Source organism: Mustela putorius, unplaced genomic scaffold (assembly GCF_011764305.1).
Source record: "Mustela putorius furo isolate JIRA1106 unplaced genomic scaffold, ASM1176430v1.1 tig00000577_pilon_pilon_pilon, whole genome shotgun sequence".
NCBI lineage: Eukaryota > Metazoa > Chordata > Mammalia > Carnivora > Mustelidae > Mustela > Mustela putorius.
This window is the reverse complement of record NW_025421421.1, coordinates 6,702,885-6,725,428: the sequence shown is the minus strand read 5'-3', so window position 1 is coordinate 6,725,428 and position 22,544 is coordinate 6,702,885. Positions and strand designations below refer to the sequence as shown.

Sequence of the window (22,544 nt, the reverse complement as noted above, 5' to 3'; positions counted from 1 at the left end):
GAAGCAGGCAAGAAGTACTAAAACCCCACTGATAGGCAAAGCCGCCAAGTGCCACCACAGCTTGTCAAGTAGAAGATACCATATTAGATGGGAATAAAACAGATGCTTTTCACTTAATATTTTTAAAGATAGTACAATATTGAGAGTCTCCGCACTTGAAGATCGCTCCTATAAAAGGCAGCTGGACGCGATCACTCTCGCTTCTTTAGTTGATGCCGCCTTCATTCTGGACCTTCTTGCCTGTCTTATGTGATCCCCTAAAACGGAGCACCCACTGCCTTTTCCTTGCTGCCACCCCTGCCCAGCCCTGGTCATGACCCAGCCCCCTTCAGGACCCTCCCCCCCAAGTCCTCCTTGGCCATCTCTCCTCCCAGCCGGCCAGGAATACACCTCAAAGATAGTTCAGTGATAAGCATAATAACAGTAATAAACACGTACTGAGCACCTACTCTGTGCCAAGTTCAAGTCTAATTCTATGAGGCAGTGAACCCTCTTGGGAACCAGCATAAACCACCTGAGGCTTGTGGTGTGATAAAGATCAACCATTCGCAGTCGGCCTGCGCACTGAGGCCTAAGCGAGGCTCGCAGCCCACCTCTGGTGTGGACCAAACCCCTGTCTGCAGGGGTCTTCCCACATTGTCAGTGATCACTGCTACCATTTTTAGGAAGCAAAATTAATAGGAGCCTCTACTGGGGGCACCTGGGTGGCTCAGTCGGTGGAGCAACCGACTCTTGATCTCAGCTCAGGTGTTGATCTCAGGGTCGTGGCTTGAGCCCCTCACAGGCTCCACGTTGGGCGTGGAGCCTACTTTAAAAAAAAAAAAAGAAAAAAGAAAAATAGGAGCCCCTATTGCCAAGAAAGGAACTTTTCTTTGACAATCTATTTCCCAAAAGGGGATGGCCCGGATCACTTCTGGATTAGGCTGAACCTCCTCAATACAGTCCACTCATCTGAACCCACCGAGCCGAGGAGCCCCGGGGCGGACCCCGAGGTGCCGCCCGCTGCCAGCCCGGCGCTGAGTCAAGCTGAAGGGCTAAGGGCCACCAGGGGAGGCGGCTGCCGGTTCCTCCACGAGGTCTGTCATTAACGTCCCCTCCGAGGAGGTGGCAGGCACAAAACCCCAGGGAGTGCCGCCGACGTGCGCCCAGCGCACAGACCCGGCGGAACCGGCCGGGGCTCTGGGCCACCCACGAGCGGCGCGGAGATGACACGGAAGAAAAGGCAGGTCCGGGGAAGCTCTTGGGGAAGAGAGGAAATCTCCCGTCCCTGTCCCTCTGGCACGGTCAGGACCGCCGTGCGCTCCGGAGCCCCCCTCCCGGACGTGGCAACCCCGGGCCGCGCAGGTTCCCCGGGGCGCGGGCGGAGACGGACTGCCCCGCGAGGGCTGCCCCGCGTCCCCCCTCCCAGCTCTCCCTCCTCCTCCTCCTCTCTCCCAGCGCCGGAGCCTCCGCGCCCGGCTGCTCGCCCGCTCCCGGAGAAGGGGACCCGGTGCCCGGGAGCGGCGGCGGGGTGGGGGCAGGCGGCCCGCAGCCTACCGTCTTCTGTTTCTTAATCCCCGACATGCTGGCGGACTGGACGCTGCGCGGCGGACGGACGCTCGGAGCTCGACTCCCGGGAGCGGAGGTGCGGGAACTCTCAGCGCGGCGGCGGCTGCTGGGGCCCGACTCCCGGGAAGGAGGTATAAAAAGGCTCCCGCAGACACGTCGCACTTCCCTTGACCGGCCCCCTCCTCGTACTCCTCCCCCCGCCGCGCTCCTCTCCGCCCCGTCGGCTCCGCCAGCAGCGCCCAGCCCAGGGGACCCGGCCGCCGCCTGGGCGGGTCCCGGCCCGGCCCCCTACTCGCCCGAGCGGCCGCGCCCCGGCCAGGCCGGGGTCGAGTTCGCCCTCCCCTCGCCCGCGCCCAGCCGGTGCCAGCGCGCCCCCGCCTCCCGCCCCACCCCGCGTCTCTTCCAGGAAGGATTCCAGCCTCCGGGACGTGCCTGTGGGCAGGGTCTTCGGGGGGCAACCGCGGCGAGGGTTCCGGTTACTGATCCTGCGTCTGCACCCGGCCGTGCGCTCCTCCTGCGCCCCCGGGTCCCCGCGAAGCCATCTCGGCCTACTTTCTCCCCATCTTACTAAGAAGCAACTGAGGCTTTCAGACTTTCCCCCAAGTTATATTCCAAGTGAGGGGCCTCAAACCCAGGCTTTCTATACCAGCGTCATCACATGCGATGATAAAATAAGGGGCCCGGGGCTTACCTGCGCTCCCGAGCAGGCATGGCCCTAAGGGGTTTGCGTGCATTTGCGCCCTGGAGCTCAGGATAATGTCTGCCTGTCACAGGTGGGCCCGCTCAGGCTCAGCTGCAACTCACAAAGTCAATTAAGCAAGGGCAGCCCCAGAAAATGGCCATGGGTAGCCCAGCGAGTTTTCTCAATCCACCTCCTGCCCCTAAGTATTTCTATAGTCCTTCTGTGGGTTCAGCAACTAAGATGGGCTCTTCGAGGAAAGAGCAAAAAGGAGGCCCAAATCACTGATGGCCTAAATCCTAGGAAACCAAGGTTTTATCCGAAGAAGGCATGAGGCCACTCTCTTAACCCAGAAGTCTGGAGGAAGCAGAGGTACAAGGGGAGGGAAGCTGTAATTAGTGACAAGCACTTGGAGGGCAGTTGCTGGGTCTCACCCCTCTTTGTATCTTAACTCCTTGAGTAATGCCACAAACAGATCAGTAAGACCACACTTTCTGAAAAGGAGCCATTAAGATGCCCAGGGGCCACACAGCTCCTGCAGCCGTGGCCCTTCTGGGAAGGGGCTGGAGAAGTTATTTCTTCTGAGGAGGTCAAGGGTAGAACTTTGGTTTCAGACCTAACTGGACTTCTGGACCATGGACAGCTTGCCAGACAGACCCCTTCATGCCTTCTCCATGGCAAAGTGGGAAAGAAAATGGTCAGCAGTCGAAAACCAGGAACCCAAACAAAACAAAAAATCCCTTAAAAGGCAGTCTTACATGTTTGTACAGACTTAAAATGTCAGTATATGTATTTTCTTACCCATTTGGAGTAAGCGGCCACCACTCCCTTCAACTGTGAGCAACCAGAGGGCAGATACTGGATTTGAGTTTCTGTTCTGAACACAAACCCTTTGAATTCATGTGGTTTGAGCAGTAACATCCATTCTTGTTTCATCAGAAAAATCCTCTTGTATCCATTCCAACCATATTTCGAACCCTGCCAGATGTAAGCAAAAAGGTGAATGAAGTGTGGATGGGGAAAGAGCAATTGGTGTGATTGCTGTGTTTTTTCACAGGATCTCTAAAATAGTAGTGTTTCAGAAACAGAAGGAAGTGGAGGACGAGTATCTAAGGGTTAGTTTCTGGAAAAGGAAGATGCGAATGTCTAGACCTAGGGGAAGTCTTGAGATCCTTTACTGTCCAATCGCCCGTCTCCATATTTCACAGAGGGGCCATGTCGAACTGGTACCCGGAGGGGAGATAGAACGGGACCCTTGACCTTCGTCACCAGCTGGAGGCAGAGGTGAGCCTCCAGCCTGGGTCAGAGGCTCCCTCCACGCCCTGTGACCTAAATCACTCCACCTTTAGGTTGGCTAGTTCAAGACACCACGAAAACTACACACAGGACTACTTATCTCGTTTTAGATTTAATTAATTCTCAAGTAGTACTTTGGAACAGTCATGCTTTACTACTTCTTTGGAAGCAGTTCTGGTGACGTAGGCGGCCTTGCCTCCCCTCCCCTCCCCTGGGTCCAGGCTGCATCGTCAAAGACCCTTCCACAGCCCAGGCCATCCGTTCCGCTGTAATTCAGCATGGCAACTCACTCAAAAGCAAACTAATCATTCTTTTTTACTTTCACAGGTTTTTTTGTCTTCTTTCAAAGGCAATGTCTTGAATTCTTTTTCATCTCACTACCATCTTGGTCCTAGGAAAGGACATTCCTTCCTGTGAGCAACCAGTAGCTTAATTTTTGGAGTCTGTGATTCCAGCCCATCAGAGCCGAAAGCAGGAAGAGCGAGGAAGTGTTAAAGTCTGTCCATTCATAAGGACACAATCTCCATAAATTTCTCAGTAATGCTCCCTCCAAGCCCTCGCTATAAAGTACCGTGAGCTACCCTGTGCCAATTTGTAATCCTTACACTAATTTGCATGAGGGGCTTTTTTCTCTACTGCCTATTTACTTTTCTTCCTTCCAGAACTGGCTAGGTTTAATAATTAACTTAATGAGGTGGTGGTTACTACTTGGTCTTTTATTGTTTAGAAAAGATGGAATCAGTGAGCTCCCAAAAATAAACAAAGGAAACACATATACAAAGAACATCAGTGTTGGTGCGAGCTTTATGCCATAGGTTCTCCAACACATTTGACGTGGGCTCATCACAGTTTAGGGGATCTAGCTTGGAAACAAGCTCCCCAGGATGGCCATTCCCAGAGAATGCGGTGACACTGCCCCCTAGTGGTCGTAATGGAAAAAAGACCTTATTGTTGAAACCCCCTGATCCCCTTAACCAAAAATAAATTCAGGAGTCCCCTTGAGTCAAGAAGCCCTTAGAGAAAGTCGTCTAAAGGAGCCAAACACTCTTCCTAGGCATAGGTACTCCCAAGGGAAGCAAGATGCGATCCCTGTGTTCAAGAAACTCACAGTCAAGTGAGGGAGACAAACAGCGTCCCACCTCCCTCCCAGTCATTCCAGTGCAAACCCTGGCTGAGCAGGTAAAAAATCTAACCTAACCATTAATCTTCAACGCACATCTGAAGGGTTCCACTGTGGTGTGGGTCTGCTGACGGGAGTTCCCAAAACCACTCTCCTGGGGTATCTTCAACAATTTCCAGTTTGGGATTCTGGATGGCCCATTTAAAAATTCCGTGCCCTTAAGCGATGTGAGAGGAGATCCTTTCAAGATTTCTGTGTGCCCGTTCCATCCCTGTTCTGTCGCCTACACCTGAGTCAACAGGACAATTTTATAGATGTTTATCTTTCCAAAGCATCCACTGTCCTCGGAGAAAACACTACTCTTTTTTTCACTTGTATGCTTTTCATTTAAGTCACATGAAAGGCAATGACTTAACTTCACTCACAGTTAAAAGTGGCAGAAATAGGTTTGGGGTCACATGCTATGGAGCTTAGTAAACAACTAGGTGGGGGGGTGGGAATGCAGGAGACTGTGGGCATCTCAGTGCATCCGACGATCAGAGAACATTCATTCGGCTGTGGGTATCTGTCATTCTTTTTCTAGAAGAAATGGAGGGCATGGATTAAATAGGCCACTCAGTTAAAAGAAAGGATGTTGTGGGAGCACAGAGGAGGGACATCCAGCTCAACTTTGGAAGACAGAGGTCAAATTTTGTGGGGGACAAAATACATGAGCTGAGACTTGAAAGAAGGCTAGGGTTTTGCCCACTCTCCCCTCTCCTCCCCAAAATGGGTGTGTGTGTAAATGTAAAAGTGGAAAAGCACAGAGCTGCACGAAATCACATCACATGGTATGTTCAGAAAATTGTAAATATCTGTGTGGCTGAGTCCGGGACATAAAACAGAAGAAGGGGGGAAGGCTGTAGGAGGAGAGGCGTGCCCCGTGTGACTCCACAGCGATATGAATTCACACGTTGTCTTCTTCATGCTCATCCAAGGACATCAGCCAACAGGGCTGATCTTCCAACTCTGCATTGGTCCATATGGGACACTTCTGCATCCCAGGCTGAAAAGTCACCGTCCTGAGGGTCCCTGGTCTGGTAGGGGAGATGTACACAAATAATTCTAAGGAAACGTGATACGACGTGCTGGAATAACGGCATATTCGAAGTGATAGGGAGAGGACCTCGAAGAAGGCAGTGAGTGCTGGCCTATGAACAGATTCTAGTGGGTGGTGATGGTTTAACTTGAGTTTCAAGGATAAGGCAGATAGAAGGGGAATCGGGCTCGAGGCTGACGTTCCTGCTACCCCAGCACTCCCTGGCCTGCTTCCTGAAGCACCCCAGCCTTCTGTAAAGACCCAGGCAGGGCACAGCAAAGCTGCTGCAAGCCGGGGTGCACAGCAGCCAGGATCCTCCTGCCCCGAGCCTGCCCATGGAGGAAAAGGCCACACTCCCAAGGCAAAAGGGAGGCTCTGCCACCGTTTCTGGGGTGGAACACGGTCCACAGTTTTGTTGACTCATTGTACTGATTTGAAGAGAAGAACATTTATGAGTACACACTCACGTTATGCAAAACAGAAACATTCAGGGGAGTTAGGGAAATGCACTCCAAAACTCCATAAACCGCAGTGAAAACAAGTTCCGTTTGGTCGCTGGCTGAGTTTCCAGCCTTCAGCCTTTGTTTTAAAAGGTGCTCAGCAAGGAGGAAGGTAATGCAGCCCCTGGTGCTAAGAGGCTTTAAATCATTAGAACAGTTTCTAACTAGACTTACTTAACAATTATGTAGTTAACAAAGTATGTCCCTTAAATTATTAGGAAAATGTCCAACTAAACTGATTGAAAAATTTGAAAGATTTTACACTTATTTATTTATTTGAGAGAGAGAGAGAGCAAACATGAGAGGGGGTAGAGGGGGCAGCAGACTCCCTGCCCAGCAGGAAGCCCAACGTGGAACCCAATCCTAGAACCCTGGGATCATGACCTGAGCTGAAGGTCGATGCTTAACAACTGAGTCACCCGGCGTCTTTACACTGAGTGAAATTTTAGAGCATATTTTAAAGGAAAGAAGGGAGAAGGAAGGAAGAAAAAAGAAAGAACAAAAAAGCAAAAAGAAATGGAAGTTGTGATATTTGAGCTAAAATTAAGAAAACGTCACAAAAGATGACAAATTCAGAGAAATTAGTCCTCCTTTTAGAAATGTCTTTAATTGTGAAAGGACAGAAGTGTCCCATTCAGAAATAAGTCACATTGAGTTATATGGTAAGTGCTCTTTTCCAATATAATGGAGAAAGGTGGTGGTATAATAAATTAATATAATTACTAGAGGATATCAGAGATACTATAAATGAGTAGTTAAATTGCAAATAATTGGAATATAATATGTTGAGCATAATTTATTAGTGTGTCCTAAACCTTCTAAAAGGATTTTATAAATTTCACATCATGTAAAGATAAGCAGTTTTTAAAAATCAATATAATCTATCTCTTTTATCTAAAAAAATTTTTTTAAGTTTATCTATTTTTTTTTTTTTTTTTTTTTTTTAGTAATCTCTATGTGTCAGCATGGGGCCCAAACTCATGACCCAGAAACCAAGAGTCACCCACTCTTCTGACTGAGGCAGCCTGATGCCTCTCCAGCTCTTTTACATAAAGGTATTAAAATCCTAACTTAGAGACCTCAGGTTTCCTGACAATATCATAAGACAGTTTTTATGGGTACTGACATTTTCTGAAAAAGTGATAGCTCTCTCTGTATATTGCTATTTTTCTTTCTTTTTTTTTTTTAATATTTTATTTATTTGTTATAGAGAGAGCACAAGCAGGCAGAGTGGCAGGCAGAGGCAGAGAGAGAAGCAGGCTCCCTGCTGGACAAGGAGCCTGATGCGGGACTTGATCCCAGGACCCTGGGATCATGACCAGAGCCGAAGGCAGTGGCCCAACCCACTGAGCCACCCAGGCGTCCCTATATTGCTATTTTTCAAAGGTTTTAGATGCTGCTGTAAAGAATAAAATTAAAATTCATTTAAAATGTTACCAGATTCATTTCTTAATCTTTATATAATATTTTCAGTCATCAGATACTAAAGGTACAAACAACTACAATCATAGGAGAAATCAGTCTTCTAAAGAAAAATGGGCAACGGTCCCATTATAATAAAAATGATCAATATTGGCCAAAATCGATATATATACTGCCCTCACAAACTTACGCAAAACCTCGAAATCATTCTATTTTCAGAACACTGTCTTTTCTTAATTATACGTCCCCCACCCCCAGACACACACACACTTGTTTTACTTTGGTTCACTTTTAGTTTCAAGAAAGACAATTCTGTTCTAGAAAGGGTGGGGTTGTTCTTCTGAAGCCCTAATGGTTCTCCAACTTTATAACTAACTTTATAACATTATAACTACCTGATTAATCAAAGTCGGGAGTGGGGGTGGGTCTCAGGCATGGGTAGTTTTAAAGGTTTCTCTGTAAGACCATCAGTGGTTCGGAAAGGGGAGGATGTGTCAAGATGACCTCTATTAAATCGCAGAGTGCTCCCCCCCCCCACACATACACACAGTTTCTCATGCCGGACGCTATCAAGCTTAGGACACAGAAACAACAGTTCTAGAAAGTTCCCAGGTGATGCCAATGCTGCTGGCCCAGGGACCACAGTTCTGCGGATCTCTGCCTTAACAGAGGTCTCCCAACTTGCCTGCATATTTCAATTTGTTATAGGAAATTCAGAAAATAAGTAGAAAGAGAAGAAACAGGTGTGCTAGGAACACAAACTTGAGTAACATTGTTAAAAAACCACCCCACTACCAAGAATAAAATGTGTGGACAGGAAGGAAATTGATTTTGCCGGGAGTTCCCAGCTCTATTAAAATCTCACCGGAAGCCTTCACGGTGATGCCTTTGGCTGCCTGGGCTCCCTCCCTCCCTGTCAGTCTGCAGATCTCTGGACTGGGGCTTCCCCCAGAACATGCCACACGGTGGGCAAGATTCTGCTTTGCCCCCTGGTGGGAAGCCACTAATCTAGCCCACTGGTTCTCCACTGCACCACGACAAGATCCCCTGGGGTGCTTGTAGAAACACCCAGTCCCGAATCCCGCCCCCCCGTCAGAAGTCCCCTGTGAGGTCACGTGTACTTCTAATTCTCACGGAGGGTTTTTTAATGAAGCCTCAGTCCTTTTTATCTCCCCAGATGCTTTGTTTCTTCAGAGTCCTTTTTCCTTTCTTGAAGGGCTTTTTACTTTAAAACAAGGAAAAGAGGGGCGCCTGGGTGGCTCAGTGGGTTGGGCCTCTGCCTTCGGTTCAGGTCATGATCCCAGGGTTCTGGGATCGAGCCCTGCATCGAGCTCTCTGCTTAGCAGGGAGCCTGCTTCCCTTCCTCTCTCTCTCTCTCTGACTACTTGTGATCTCTGTCTGTCAAATAAATAAATAAAATCTTTTTAAAAAATAAATAAAACAAGGAAAAGAATCAAGTTATACTTTCTGTGTTCCATCCTGAGTCCAAAATGGTCTTGACTGACTGGCAGAGGGCCAGAATGGGGAAATATTAGGTGTAAAAATCAGGTAAGACCTAAAATATTGTCCCACTGTATCGTTTTTTTCTGACATTATTCACTGAATCATTAACATCTTCTTCTGTTGGTCTGGGGTGCTCCCCCCAGGAGGCACGATGTTAGCTGAGGTTTCCCCCACCACGGAGGTCCGCGGAGAAGCAGCTCAGTTACAAATTATAACTTGGAACTTTTTGCCTGTTTGTTCTTCCAGACGAACTGATGACTTATTTTATTAAGCCCCCTTTCCTGCCCCCTAAATTTGTACAGGGCTTCTCTTACACATTTAATTTAGGAAGAATGACAGAACCATCAGGTTTCTTCTCTAGCACATGGTATCTTTGTTCTGGTCTCTTGAATTTCATGCCCATGGACATACCTTCCCATGGAACTAGAAATGGACCTTCCCATCCTCCTCCTTTCTATCATTCTTGTTTTGAAGGAATGCTAAGGATTATTATATTCAATTACTTTTAAAAACTTGGTTATTGGGGTGCCTGGGTGGCTCAGTGGGTTAAGCCTCTGCCTTTGGCTCAGGTCATGATCTCAGGGTCCTGGAATGGAGCCCCGCATCGGGCTCTCTGCTCAGCCGGGAGCCTGCTTCCCTTCCTCTCTCACTGCCTGCCTCTCTGCCTGCTTGTGATCTGTCTCTGTCAAATAAATAAATAAAATCTTTAAAAAAAAACAAACAAACTAGGTTATTTACTTATTAAAACTACTTTCCTTTTCTACTCCCCGACACACATAATGGAGACATGCTTTGAGAATCGGGGACCTCAAGAACAGAATCCAAGGCCAGTTGAGGGGTCCTTCTGGGAGGGTGGCTCAGGTGCTTCGGAGAGTGGTCAGCCCAGACAGGGCTCACACCCACAAATGGCCCCTCACCAGCTCTCTGAGCTACAGTGCAAGGCTGGGCCGGCACCATGAAAGAGTTGTGGACAGGACACACCAGAAGGATCCTAGGCATGGTGTCAGAAGACCTAGATTCATGGCTTTTTGTTGGTCGAGCAGTTCCCTTCTGCTAGACAGGCATGGGATGGAGGCCGAGCATAGTCCCAGAAGAGCCCCTAGGACCAACCTGAGTCCTCTGCCAGGACTCTCCTGTTGCAGCTTCACTGTTGGAAGGAGGCCTTTCCCTTTCCTGAGGAAGGTCAGGATGGTATCTACTCTGTGTAGAGATGTGGACGGCCACATCTGCTCCACATGGAGGAGTCTCAGTGACTAAAAGCCCCATGGCTTCAATTTCCTAGTATCTACCTCCAGCTTCCCAGAACCCTTGGCTCACCCAGGCTCTTCTTGTGATCCTCTGCCTTGGGGTTACCCCAACACACTGGCTTACTTTGACTCAGATCATCTGACTCGGGTGCTCTCTTCTGGGACCCAAACAGGCCTGACTTCTTTAAAACCACCTTTCTGAACCGCTGTGGATGCTGCATGACGGGCTATGAAATTCCCAGCATGGTCCCAAACACTGCTCAACAATCTACCTCACAGAGCTGAGTCAAGCATGATGATTCAAACTTGCCTTTACATTTAGGACAATTCAAGGTGTCAAGACTGATGAAACTTCTGTCAGAACTTCCAGGCTTATTTCACAATGGCTAGAATCCCATCCAAAAGGTGAAGATCTTCTGAAGTACGAAAAATTGGTGGCAGCTTCAGGTTATCGTGCAAACAGCGACAGCCAACTGTAGCCCGATTATTTATTGCAGTTTATATTAAACAATACTTTCTTGTAGAGCATATTAAATCTAGGCTCCCTTTAAGGTGTGGATTTAATGACATTCGGTGTGAAATGTTTCTGCGCATTCTAACTTTGCTTCAATTCTGCTCATTTCATTTTATTACAAATGGCCTCTGTCTCTTCTGCTGATGCTCCATGTAACCCTGCGATAATTTGGATCCAATTATTTAATTAGGCTGTCAAAGAGATCACTAGTGACGACTTCTATAAAGTTTTCCTATTCTGCAAAGATAATGAGAATATGTCTCTGATGTATGACACATGGTCTTTAGCCTTAAAAAAAAAGAAAGGAACATATTTCCTTTATCAGCCAGGAACACTGGACACAGAGTTCTTGGTTCTGCATAGTATCTAAAATGTGTTCCTTTAGCATAAGGGTTCATGTTAATGGCTAAGTTCTTCTGATTTCTAGACATCATGGCCAGAAAAAAAAAAAAAAATCTGGCAAACAGGGAAATCATGTCCATTTAATCTGTAGCCATGATCTCTAAAGTTAATGTGGGACTGCTGTTGGATGAGCTCTACTTTGAGAAATGTGTGTTCAAAGTCCCCTTTCCTTTTTTTAAGGCAGCAGCTTTTTACTTATTTATTTATTTATTTATTTATTTATTTATCTGACACAGAGAGAGAGATCACAAGTAGACAGAGAGGCAGGCGGAGAGAGAGGAGGAAGCAGGCTCCCTGCTGAGCAGAACTTGATGTGGGGCTTGATCCCAGGACCCTGGGATCATGACCTGAGCTGAAGGCAGAGGTCTTAACCCACTGAGCCACCTAGGCGCCCCCAAGGTCCCCTTTCAGTTTCAAGTTTCGAACTGCCAGGGGGTTTGGCTAAGGGAAAGTCATGGATTGACTCTCCCACCCGGCCACCCAGCCATCGAGGGTGGAATAAGGAGCTCAAAGTATGACTTCAACTGAGGAATCCTCGGTTTCCATAGGCAAAGGCGTGGGGGCTCCTTTGACACTTGCAAAATAACATTTCATCTGCTTTCTCACGCAGAGAAACCTCAGAAAGTTTCTAATTTCCTAATGGAGTCTATGCCACATTTTACTTATTCTTCAGTTGTTTGGAACTTTGAATGGTTTTGAACAGACAGAATGTTATATATTATGTCAAGGTTCCTCAGCTAGGTCTCTGATCACCAGCCCCGGAGAGAAAAATCTATTCAGTCAATAAAACACCTGAAATTTGGTATGTATGCAATTATGCAGGGGAAGATAATATTTTTATACAATGCGTAAACTCAGAAATCACTATTTTTTTCTTCAGGTGAATGCTGGGGTTTGGGGAGAAGTGGATTAGTTAGAGAAGGAGAAACAGTTATGAGGGATGCCTGGGTGGCTCAGTAAGTTAAGTGACTGCCTTCAGTTCAGGTCATAATCTCAGGGTCCTGGTATTGAGTCCCACATCCCGGGGGTGGAGGGGGGGGCGGGGAGTGGTACCCTGTTCAGCAGGGAGTCTGCTTTTCCCCCTCTCTCTCACAGCTGGTATGTGCTCTCTCTCAAATAAATAAATAAAATCTTTACAAACAAAAAAGAAATATCTGTGAGCTGCAACAAGTCTAAGAAACTTTTTGTGTATTTTGAAGGATTTCCAAGTCAGTGGCTCTTTATTTTAATTCCATGGCTCTCCTTTTTTTTTTTTTTTTTTTTAAATCAAAAGTGTATCATGTGGCAAACATACACACAAAAAGATGCTCAACATCATTTTTCATCAGGGCAATGCAAATTAAAATCACCATGGGGTACCACCTCACACCCATCATAATGGCTAGAATCAAAAGACAAGAAACAACTGTTGGCAAGGATGTGGAGAAAGGGGAGCCCTCTTGTACTGTTGGTGGGAATGCAAACTGTGCAGCCACTCTGGAAAGTGGTGTAGAGCTTCCTCAAAAAATTAAAAACAAAAATAGAGGGCACCTGGGTGGCTCAGCTGGTTAAGCAACTGCCTACGGCTCAGGTCATGATCCCGGAGTCCCAGGATGGAGTCCCACACCGGGCTCCCTGCTCAGCAGGGAGTCTGCTTCTCCCTCTGACCCTCCCCCTCTCAGGCTCTCTCTCTCACTCACTCAAATAAATAAAATCTTCAAAAAAATTTTTTTAAAAATAGAAATACTGTATGGTCTGGTAATTCCACTCCTGGGCATTTACTGAAAGAAAACAAAAACACACTAATCCAAAAAGCTCCAGGCACCCCTGTGTTTACTGCAGTGTTATTTACAACAGCCAAGATAGGGAAGCAGCTCAAGTGTCCATCATTAGATGAAGGGATAAAGAAGATGAGGAAAATATATATGTATGTATAGATAAACATCATCTGTCACATCTTCACATCTCCACATCTTCGTGTGTCCATATATAGAAGGATATATATACATGGAATTTACTCAGCCTCAAAAAAAAAATTAAAAAGGAATGAAATCTTGCCATCTGTGACAACATGGATGGACCTAAAGGGTATAATCCTAAATGGAATAAGCTGGACACAGAAAGACAAACACCATATGATTTCACTTAGATGTGGGTTCTAAAAAACAAACAGAAGACAGACACAGGCCCGTGGATGCAGAGAACAAACTAACGGTCGCCAGAGAGGAAGGGGGCGGAGGGAGGGACAAAGTGGGTGAAGGGGCGTGAGCGGTACAGGACTCCAGATCCGGGGTGGGTCAGTCACGGGGATGAAAGGCACAGCAGGGGGAACAGAGTCGATGCCACGGTAACGGTGGTGTGTGGTGATGGACGGGAGCTGCGGCCGTGAGCACAACGTCAAGTGTAAAGTTCGTGAATCCTGATGTTGAACACCTGACCCTGACGTAACACTGTTTGTCACTGATATTTGAATTTTTAAAAAAGTACATCATGGGGATAGAATGATGGGTGAAAGAGATGAAGGGAATTAGGAGGTACAAACTTCTCTTTATAAAATAAATAAGTGAAGGCATGAAAAGGACAGCATACAGAAGGTGGTCAGTAATGTTGCAAATACGTATGGTGACAGACAGTAACGACACCTACCATGGGGAACATTTTGTAAGTAATTGTCAAATCACTGTTGTACACCTGAAACTAACATAATATTGTAGGTCAGCTGTACTTCAATCAACATTTTTTTATTTTTTTATTTATTTTTAATTTTTTTTTTAAAGATTTTATTTATTTATCAGAGAGGGGGGGGGAGAGCGAGCACAGGCAGACAGAATGGCAGGCAGAGGCAGAGGGAGAAGCAGGCTCCCTGCTGAGCAAGGAGCCCGATCTGGGACTCGATCCCAGGACGCTGGGATCATGACCTGAGCTGAAGGCAGCTGCTTAACCAACTGAGCCACCCAGGCGTCCCAATCAACATTTTTTTTAAAAAGGAGGGAGAGAAAGTGTCATAATATAAAAGACAAACAACAGCAAGTGCTGGCAAGGCAGTGGGGTCCCTGGAAGCCTTACTCAATGCTGGTGTGACTGTAGAGGGATGCGGCCACTCTGGAGAGCAGTCTGGCATTTCCTCAAATGGTCAGTACATTATTCAGCAATCCCTATCCTAGGTATATACCTAGAGATACCTATATACCAAGAGAAATGAAATCAAACATCCACACAAAAACTTGCACCGAAATGTGCATGGCAACATTACTCATAATAGCCAAAAAAGAGAAATAATCCAAACGTCCGTCAGCTGATGACTGACCACTAAATGTGGTCAGTCCATATAAATGGACTATTATTTGGCCATTTAAAAAAATGAACCACTGATATCTGTCACCACATGGATGAGATTTGAAAACATAATGCTAAGGGAAAGATGCGAATTATGAAAGGTTATATAAGATTGTATGATTCCATCTGTCTTTCTTATTTATTTATTTATTTATTTATTTGACAGAGAGAGAAGAAACACAAGCAGGGGGAGTGGGAGAGGGAGAAGCACGCCTCCTGCTGAGCAGGGAGCCCAATGCCAGGCTCCATCCCAGGACCCTGGGATCACGACCTGAGTCAAAAGCAGACACTTAAGGACTGAACCATTCAGGCACCTGCATCTGTCGTAAATGTCTGGAATCGACAAACCCATAGAGACAGAACATGCATTAGTGGTTGCCGGGGGCTGGGGGATGAAGGGACTGGGAATGACTGCCGAGGCGTATACGGTTCCTTTGTGTGCCAAAGTGTCATGAAATTGCATAGTGGTGGGAATGTTTGCATGACTCTGTGATTATACTAATGACCTTTTTTTTAAGTCTTAAACTCAGTGAGGTGGTGTTGTTTTGTTTTCTTTTTCCATTGAGACATAATTGACATGTAACATTGTTCAACATGATTTGATATATGCATATATTACAAACAGATGTACTAATAACATTTCATTGTACATTTGATACTCTCTAAATTATATCTCAACAAAACTGTTACTAAAAGGGCACCTGGGTGGCTCAGTCAGATAAGTGTCTGCCTTTGGCTCAGGTTATGATCCCAGGGTCCTGGGGCACAGTCCTGCATCAGGCTCCTTGCTCAATAGGGAGCCTGTTTCTCCCTCTGTCTGCCACGCTCCCTGCTTGTGCTCTCTCTCTCTCTGTCAAAGAAGTAAACAAAATCTTTAAAGAAATTGTTACTAAAAAAGTATGGATCTTTATCATAGATCCAATAATCTCATTCCTAAAATTTTACCTAAGAGAAATTAAAACTTATGTTCACACAAAAACTTGTGCATGCATGTTTACAGCAAATTTATTCATAATCATGCAAAACTAAAAACAACTTGGATACCTTTCTAATGGTGAATGGATAAATTGGTGGACAGACAGACCACATTTTACCCCATACAATGGGACAGTACTCAGCAGTAAAAAGGAAGAAACTGTGACTCATACTACAATACACGAGAATGTCCAAAGCATTTTGCTAGCTGGAAAAAGCCAGATCCCAAAGGTCATATGTATTTCGTGATTCCACTAACAAGACACTTTGTAAAAGAGAGAACCACACGGCTAGAAAACAGCTCAGGGGTTGCCAGGAAGTGAGGTTGGAAGAAGGGTTTTGATCTCTAAAAGGCAGCGATGAGGGTTTGGAAGGTAAGGGCACTGTCCAGACTATTCTGTACCTGACTGCAGAGGTAAATACCTACTATGCATTTGTGAAACCTATGGAACTCCAAACGTGCAACAGAGAGCGCCTAGAGAACTGTATACTACAAGGAGTGAATTTTCCTGCATGTGAACTTAAAAAAAAAAAGAAAAGAAAAAGGCAGTGTGGGGGGGGAATGTAAAATGGAATATAGATAGTGAAAAACGGGGTGCCTGGATGGCTCAGTCGTGGAAGCATCTGCCTTCGGCTCAGGTCATGATCCCAGGGTCCTGGGATCGAGCCCCATGTCAGGCTCCTTGCTCAGCAGGGGATCTGCTCTTCCCTCTGCCCTTCATTGCACTCGTGCTCTCTCTCTCTTTCTCTCCCGCTAATATTTAAATAAATAAATACTATCTTTTAAAAATGGTGAAAAACGAACATAAATATACTGTCCATGAATAACACGACTCTACTGAAGCAGGTAATGAACTAACCTAAGTTTTATTAGAAGACGGTATTGGGACGGGCCGCTGAAAGGCTCAGACAGAAAGGACTGTGCAGGAAGGCTGCCCTCTTGGTAGTGGGGTGTTTCCCCCCGGGATGAGGGTTAGCAATTCTGAGACCATTTCACATGTGTATTTTGTCTGATCAAAAAGGGAAATATGTTCCATGTAACTAGAACAAGTTCCTCAGTCACTGAAAAAAATCTACAAACGAGGAGAGAGGAAAGCTGGGATTGACCTGGTGGTATCGGGTTGGAAACAGAGATACTGGTGTGAATTCATGGGTTTTTAATATACCTACGTATTGGTAGATAAAAAAACATAGGTGTGTATGAGTACACATGTTACATATAAACGTGCTCATTATTTCCCAGACTCTTTCCCAAAAGAGTCTAAAAACACACGTTACAGCAGCAGTGAGCACCCCGAAAGCCCGGATTTCAGTTTCTAAATGCCCTTCTCCAATAAAAGGAACCTGCGTCCCATGGAGAACTGGTCAAGTCTAGGGCAGGAAGAGTACAAAATGAGGCGGGAGCAACTCAAGGCATCAGAAAGTAAGAAAATGCTAACAAACATGGGGCGCCTGGGTGGCTCAGTGGGTTAAGCCTCTGCCTTCAGCTCAGGTCATGATCTCAGGGTCCTGGGATCGAGCCCTGCATCGGGCTCTCCGCTCAGCGGGGAGCCTGCTTCCCCCTTTCTTTCTGCCTGCCTCTCTGCCTACTTGTGATCTCTGTCTGTCAAATAAATAAATAAAATCTTAAAAAAAGAAAGAAAGAAAATGCTAACAAACAAAAACAAAGCCAGGAGAAGAAGAAGGGGAGGGAGGATGAGGAGGAGTTAGAGGAGGAGGAGAAGGGGGAGGAGGGGAAGAACAGGAGAAAAAGGAAAAAGAATGACAGCTCATCAAAAGAACCCAGGAGCACACCTGGGAGGACTCCCAATGGCCAACGCTGTGATACCAACATCATCTATTCCATCCTGCAGTGTTGCTGCCCCGGGAGGTGCAGTGAGGGCTTTAACAAAATGAGATGCTCGTAAATCAATTGTTAAGTAATTTAAACGACATATTACATGTACTTTCTGTCCACACCCACTACTCATTTCTCACGTTGGCATGTGAAATTCTCAACCCTTTGAACATGAGGTCCACCAAAGTGGGCATGTTTTTTGAACAAAACTGAAAATTAAATGCTAACACACTGAGCATGTATATACTTGCATCAGAGAAAAACACTTGTATCTAATAGGAGATGTGAAATTATTACATCTAAAATCCTAAAAAGCTATTCTAACAGGAAACACTTATTTTAACTCATGTGTCACATTACATGCCTGGTGGTGTTGTCTTAGCTAGTACACTCTCACCAGACAGACATTCTGAAAAATGATGGAGAGATGACGGTCTCTTGAAATAACACATTGTATTCTTTATAGGTAAACTTGGTACAGACTTCTCCCTGCCTAAGAAGACATATCCTCAGCCTTAGTTCCAGTTTTCCATTCTATTCCGTCACCCGCCTGGCCTCGGACCCCTTTCTTCGTATTAGAATTCTGCTCAGAAAGCATCAGCTTCACCCATCTGTGGTCCAATGACTGGATCCTTTTACAGGTACAGATTCCCGGGGTGGTGCAACAGAGTGAGGCTGAGCGGTTCAAATTAACTTGTTGTTTTAGGCTTGATGCCTGGTTGGCTAACTGATGACAACGGAGCTAAGGCCCAGAGCACCTGACGCTATCCTAAGTGCTTTACATCTGTTCACTTCCTTAATCTTTGCAGCAAGAAGCAAGAAGCTTGTAACATCGCTTTGCTCTGCTTGTACGGAAGCGGAAATGAGACATAAAGAGGTTAAGTAGCTAAGTCAACAGCAGAGCCAGGAACCAACCCAGGGTGTGCCTGACCCGCCACGCTTCTAACAACCAGGCACACAGCCCACCCGTACCTGTGCATGAAATAGTTCCTTAAAAACTTATCAAAGAGAATAACGAGTCTTAAGCGTGGAGTGATTAGAGGAAAGCTCATCCTGCATAAGTGAAAAGAGAAGCTTAAATAGTTGTGGAGACGATATCAATATTTTCTTATTTATTGCTTTAAGGCAAATGCTTTTCTGATTCTTTTCAAATGACCTCCAACGGCAAGAACTAGCGCCCGGCTCCTGAGAGATGCTTCCAGACAAGGCACTGCCGGGGAAGGGGAGTTTGTGCTTACCAGCTTCGTTCACACGTGCTCCTCTGGTGAACTTTAGACACAGTTTCTCTCCTGTAGGTTTAATAAATCCTTGAGGTGTGTTAGGTCAATAATGTCAGTTTGCTTAGCAAACCCTTCACTGGAGACAGTGTTTCTGCACTTCTAGTGTGTGCTCTCCCCAGGCTGAATAATCACACATTTCCTATTAGTTGAGTGCAAAGGAAGGATCTTGACTTCTTTAACAAAAAACAAAAACAAAAACAAAAAAACAAACAGGGGCGCCTGGGTGGCTCAGTCGTTAAGCCTCTGCCTTCAGCTCAGGTCATGATCCCAGGCTCCCTACTCAGCGGGATGCCTGCTTCCCCTTCTCTCTCTCTACCTGCCTCTCTGCCTAACTATAATGTCTCTCTCTCTCTGTGTCAAATAAATAAATAAAATCTAAAAAAAAAAAAAAAAAAAAAAAGACACACACAAAAAAAAACACAAAAAACTGGCCTCAAAGCATGTTAGTGACCAGCTTTCTTTCCTTGCTAGATTCCAGGACATGGGGAATGGACAGAATATTATTTTAAAATCCTAAATAAGGGACGCCTGGGTGGCTCAGTCAATTAAGCTCCTGCCTTCGGCTCAGGTCATGATCTCAGGGTCCTAGGATCGAGTCCCGCATTGGACTCTTTACTCAGTGGGGAGCCATCTGGTAATAGCTCAACAAACAGGACACCCTTTTAGTCTTTCCATGGCCTGTGGTGGAGGGTGGTGATCTGATCACCTACTTTTACTTATCATAAAAGAGATTTTAAAGTCCCCCAGAACTTTCCGGCTGAACCTGGAGGGAGAGTTGATGACTTGCGGATTGCTGACCTTGGGTTTGACTTAACTTCCTTGGGTCAGAAGGTTGGCAACGTGGTCTGGGCTGTGCCTTGAGACAGAAGCAAGGCTGAGAACAATCTTCCACCTTTTCCTTTTTTCTTTCCTTCCTTCCTTTCTTTTTCCTTTTTTCCTTATCATTTCATTGACATGGAACTCACGTACCATAAAATGCATCGGTTTCAAGTACACAATTCAGCGGGAGTTAGTACATTCGCAAAGTTGTACTGTACACCCATCACCAAAACCAGAGTTAGATTGTTTCTATTAGCCCCCCCCCCCAAAGAAACTCCACGCTCCTAGGCCATCACCCCACAATTCCCCGGTCTTCAGCCACTGGAAACCACTATCTTTCTATCTTTCACATGTGCCGATTCTGGGTATTTCCTAGACGATATGTGAACTTCTGCGTCTGACTTCATTTTTTAGCATGATATTTCTGGATTCACCCACTTAGTAGTATTCATGAACACTTCATTTTTTTATAACTGACAATATCCCATTGTATGGAAATTCCACATTTTCTTTATCCGTTATTAATGGACATCTGGGTAGTTTCCACCTTTCAGCTGTTGCGAATAGTGCCGCTGTGCACATACACAGGCAAGTTTTTGTGTAGACGTGTTTCCGTTTCCTTCGGGTATGGATCTAGGAGCAGGACTGAGGGGTCTCGCGCTAACTCTGTGTTTAACGATTTGAGGAAGTGCCAGCCTCTTTCTGAAGTCGGCACTGTTTTACCTGCCTGCTGGTGGTGCAGGAGTTCTAATTTCTCATACTCTCACCAACACTTGTTACTGATCATCTTATTTTATTAGAGCTGACGCAGCGCACGCAAAGCAGGATCTCACTGTGGTTTGGGTGTGCATTTCCCTGAAGGCCGATGGCGATGGCCGCCTCTTCATGTGATTACTGGCCATCTGTGTATCTTCTCTGGAGAGCTTCCTAGCCATCACTTGTTTTTTACCTGCTTCTGCTTCAACCTCTCTCGGGAAAAGGTACTGCAAACTGACACTTTCGTCATGGGTTTTGCCCATCTTTTTTTTTTTTTTTTAAAGATTTTATTTATTTATTTGACAGAGAGAGAGAACACAAGTAGGATGAGCAGCAGGCAGAGAGAGAGGGAGAAGCAGGCTTCCTGCTGAGCAGAGAGCCTGATGTGGAGCTCGATCCCAGGACCCTGAGATCATGACCTGAGCAGAAGGCAGAGGCTTAACCCACTGAGCCACCCAGGTGCCCCTGGCTTTGCTCATCTTACTACAATCCACGAGCTCCAGAAAATCACGAAAACAGATTCACAAAGCACCTGAGTCATCTGGTGATTACTTGCATCATCGGAATATTGATTTCAATAGAGCTCAGGATTTCAAAAAAAGACTCAAAGGGTTCAAAGTCATTGGCAGATGGGCCTCCCTTAGGTCTCATAGGCTTAATTTATCCATAGGTTCTGTTTTAACCTTCTAGGCATTATTCCTGAACTATGGCTTAGAATAAGGTCCAGTCACAGAAGGTCAGAGGAAGCATTCAGGAATAGAAAGAACAGGGCAGCTGGGAGGCTCATTCGGTTAAACGTCTGCTTTCGGTTTAGGTCATGATCTCAGGGTCCTAGGATGGAGCCTCCCATCAGCATTGGCATCGGGCTCCGTGCTCAGTGGGGAGCCTACTTCTTCCTCTCCTTCCACCCTCCCCCTGCTTGTGCTCTCTCTCAAATAAATAAATAAATAAATAAATAAATAAATAAAAGAATAGGAAGATCAATTAAACCTTCCAAAACCCAAACAGGCTGACTGACCACCACAGTTTGCCCGGGACTATCTTAATTTTAAAAGTGAAAGTCCCAGGGCTCAGTCAGTGAAGGGCCCGACTCTTTATTTCGGCTCAAGTCTCAGTCTCAGGGTCCTGAGATGGAGCCCTGTGAGGGGCTCTGTGCTGGCCGTGGAGCCTGCTTAAGATTCTCTCTCTCCATCTTCCTCTGCCCTTCTCCCCTCCGCCCACCACCCCCATGCTCTCTCACGCTCTGTCTCCGTGCTCTCTATTAAAAAAAAAAAAAAAAAAGTGAAAGTTCCAGGAAATCCTTTAGTATTGGGTAAGCCCAGCTGGTCAGCCCAGAGCCACTGTCATTCTCTTTGTTACATGACAGAGTTATAAATGAGGAGGCAATAATATTAAGGCATTGCTGGCAGCATGGGTTTGAATCCTAGCCCCGACGCTTACTTATTGGCTTGCAGATTCTGGCATGCTACATTACGCCCCTGAGCCTGCCAGAAGCTCAGATGAGATACGGTGAGGTCATGTTTAACGTGGTTTAAGTTCTACCACGTAAGAGAGGGCACGATTCATCGACAGGCAACAGTAACCTGGAAAATCCTTCAGAAACAAAACCAAGTACGGTTCCGATTCTTGGTTTAGTGTGGTCAGTGTGAAAATACTTTTACCAGGTTCCCTCACTCTTCATTACTATGCTCAACAAATTCCTTACTTTCATCTGTCCATCTCTCTTACCTGCCGCCAGGAAAAAGTGGTTTCACTCTTTGGATCAAACCCTTATAGTCATTCACACCATCCTTCCGAAGTTCTCAGCTGACTAGCGGTGCTGGTCTCAGGCACAATCACGTACCCCCCCGGGGGACATGCTCCTCCAGCCACTAGTGGGGACGTTCCTGCATTACTTGAATTCTTTCTCTTTTTGCGAAGGACACACGATAGAATTCTTGCACATTAAAGATGTGTATGATGTGACTCTGCTGTTAAGTATCTACAGATGGTCCTCGATGTCCTTCAACTTTTTCACCTTTATGAGGGTGTGAAAGTGACATGCTTCAGTAGAGACAGTACTTGGAATTTTGAGTTTGGACCTTTTTTGGGGCTGGCAAGGTGCAGTGCAATCCTCTCCGGGACACCAGGCAGCAGCCTCTAGGCAGCGCCCCCAACCTGCACACTTCCCACCATTCTGCACTCCACTCCCCACTTGTCCTGTTTGTCACCTCGGCACAGGGATCAGTAGATCATGTGGGAGAGTCTGCACTT

General features: G+C 46.1%; 1 protein-coding gene across 2 annotated transcripts in view; it reads right to left on the bottom strand.

The window, feature by feature from the left end:
- Positions 1 to 22,544, bottom strand: part of PAPSS2 (3'-phosphoadenosine 5'-phosphosulfate synthase 2) — a 117,150-nt gene that overhangs the window by 65,900 nt on the left and 28,706 nt on the right. Inside the window, exon 2 of one of the 2 annotated variants that reach the window (XM_013062244.2) lies at positions 3,029 to 3,205. In XM_013062244.2, the coding sequence (XP_012917698.1) occupies positions 3,029 to 3,163 (135 nt within the window). In that variant the 5' untranslated portion in view covers positions 3,164 to 3,205. Of the gene's footprint in view, positions 1 to 1,536; positions 1,871 to 3,028; positions 3,206 to 22,544 lie in introns of those variants that run through there. The other variant, XM_045081450.1, reaches the window with a different exon arrangement.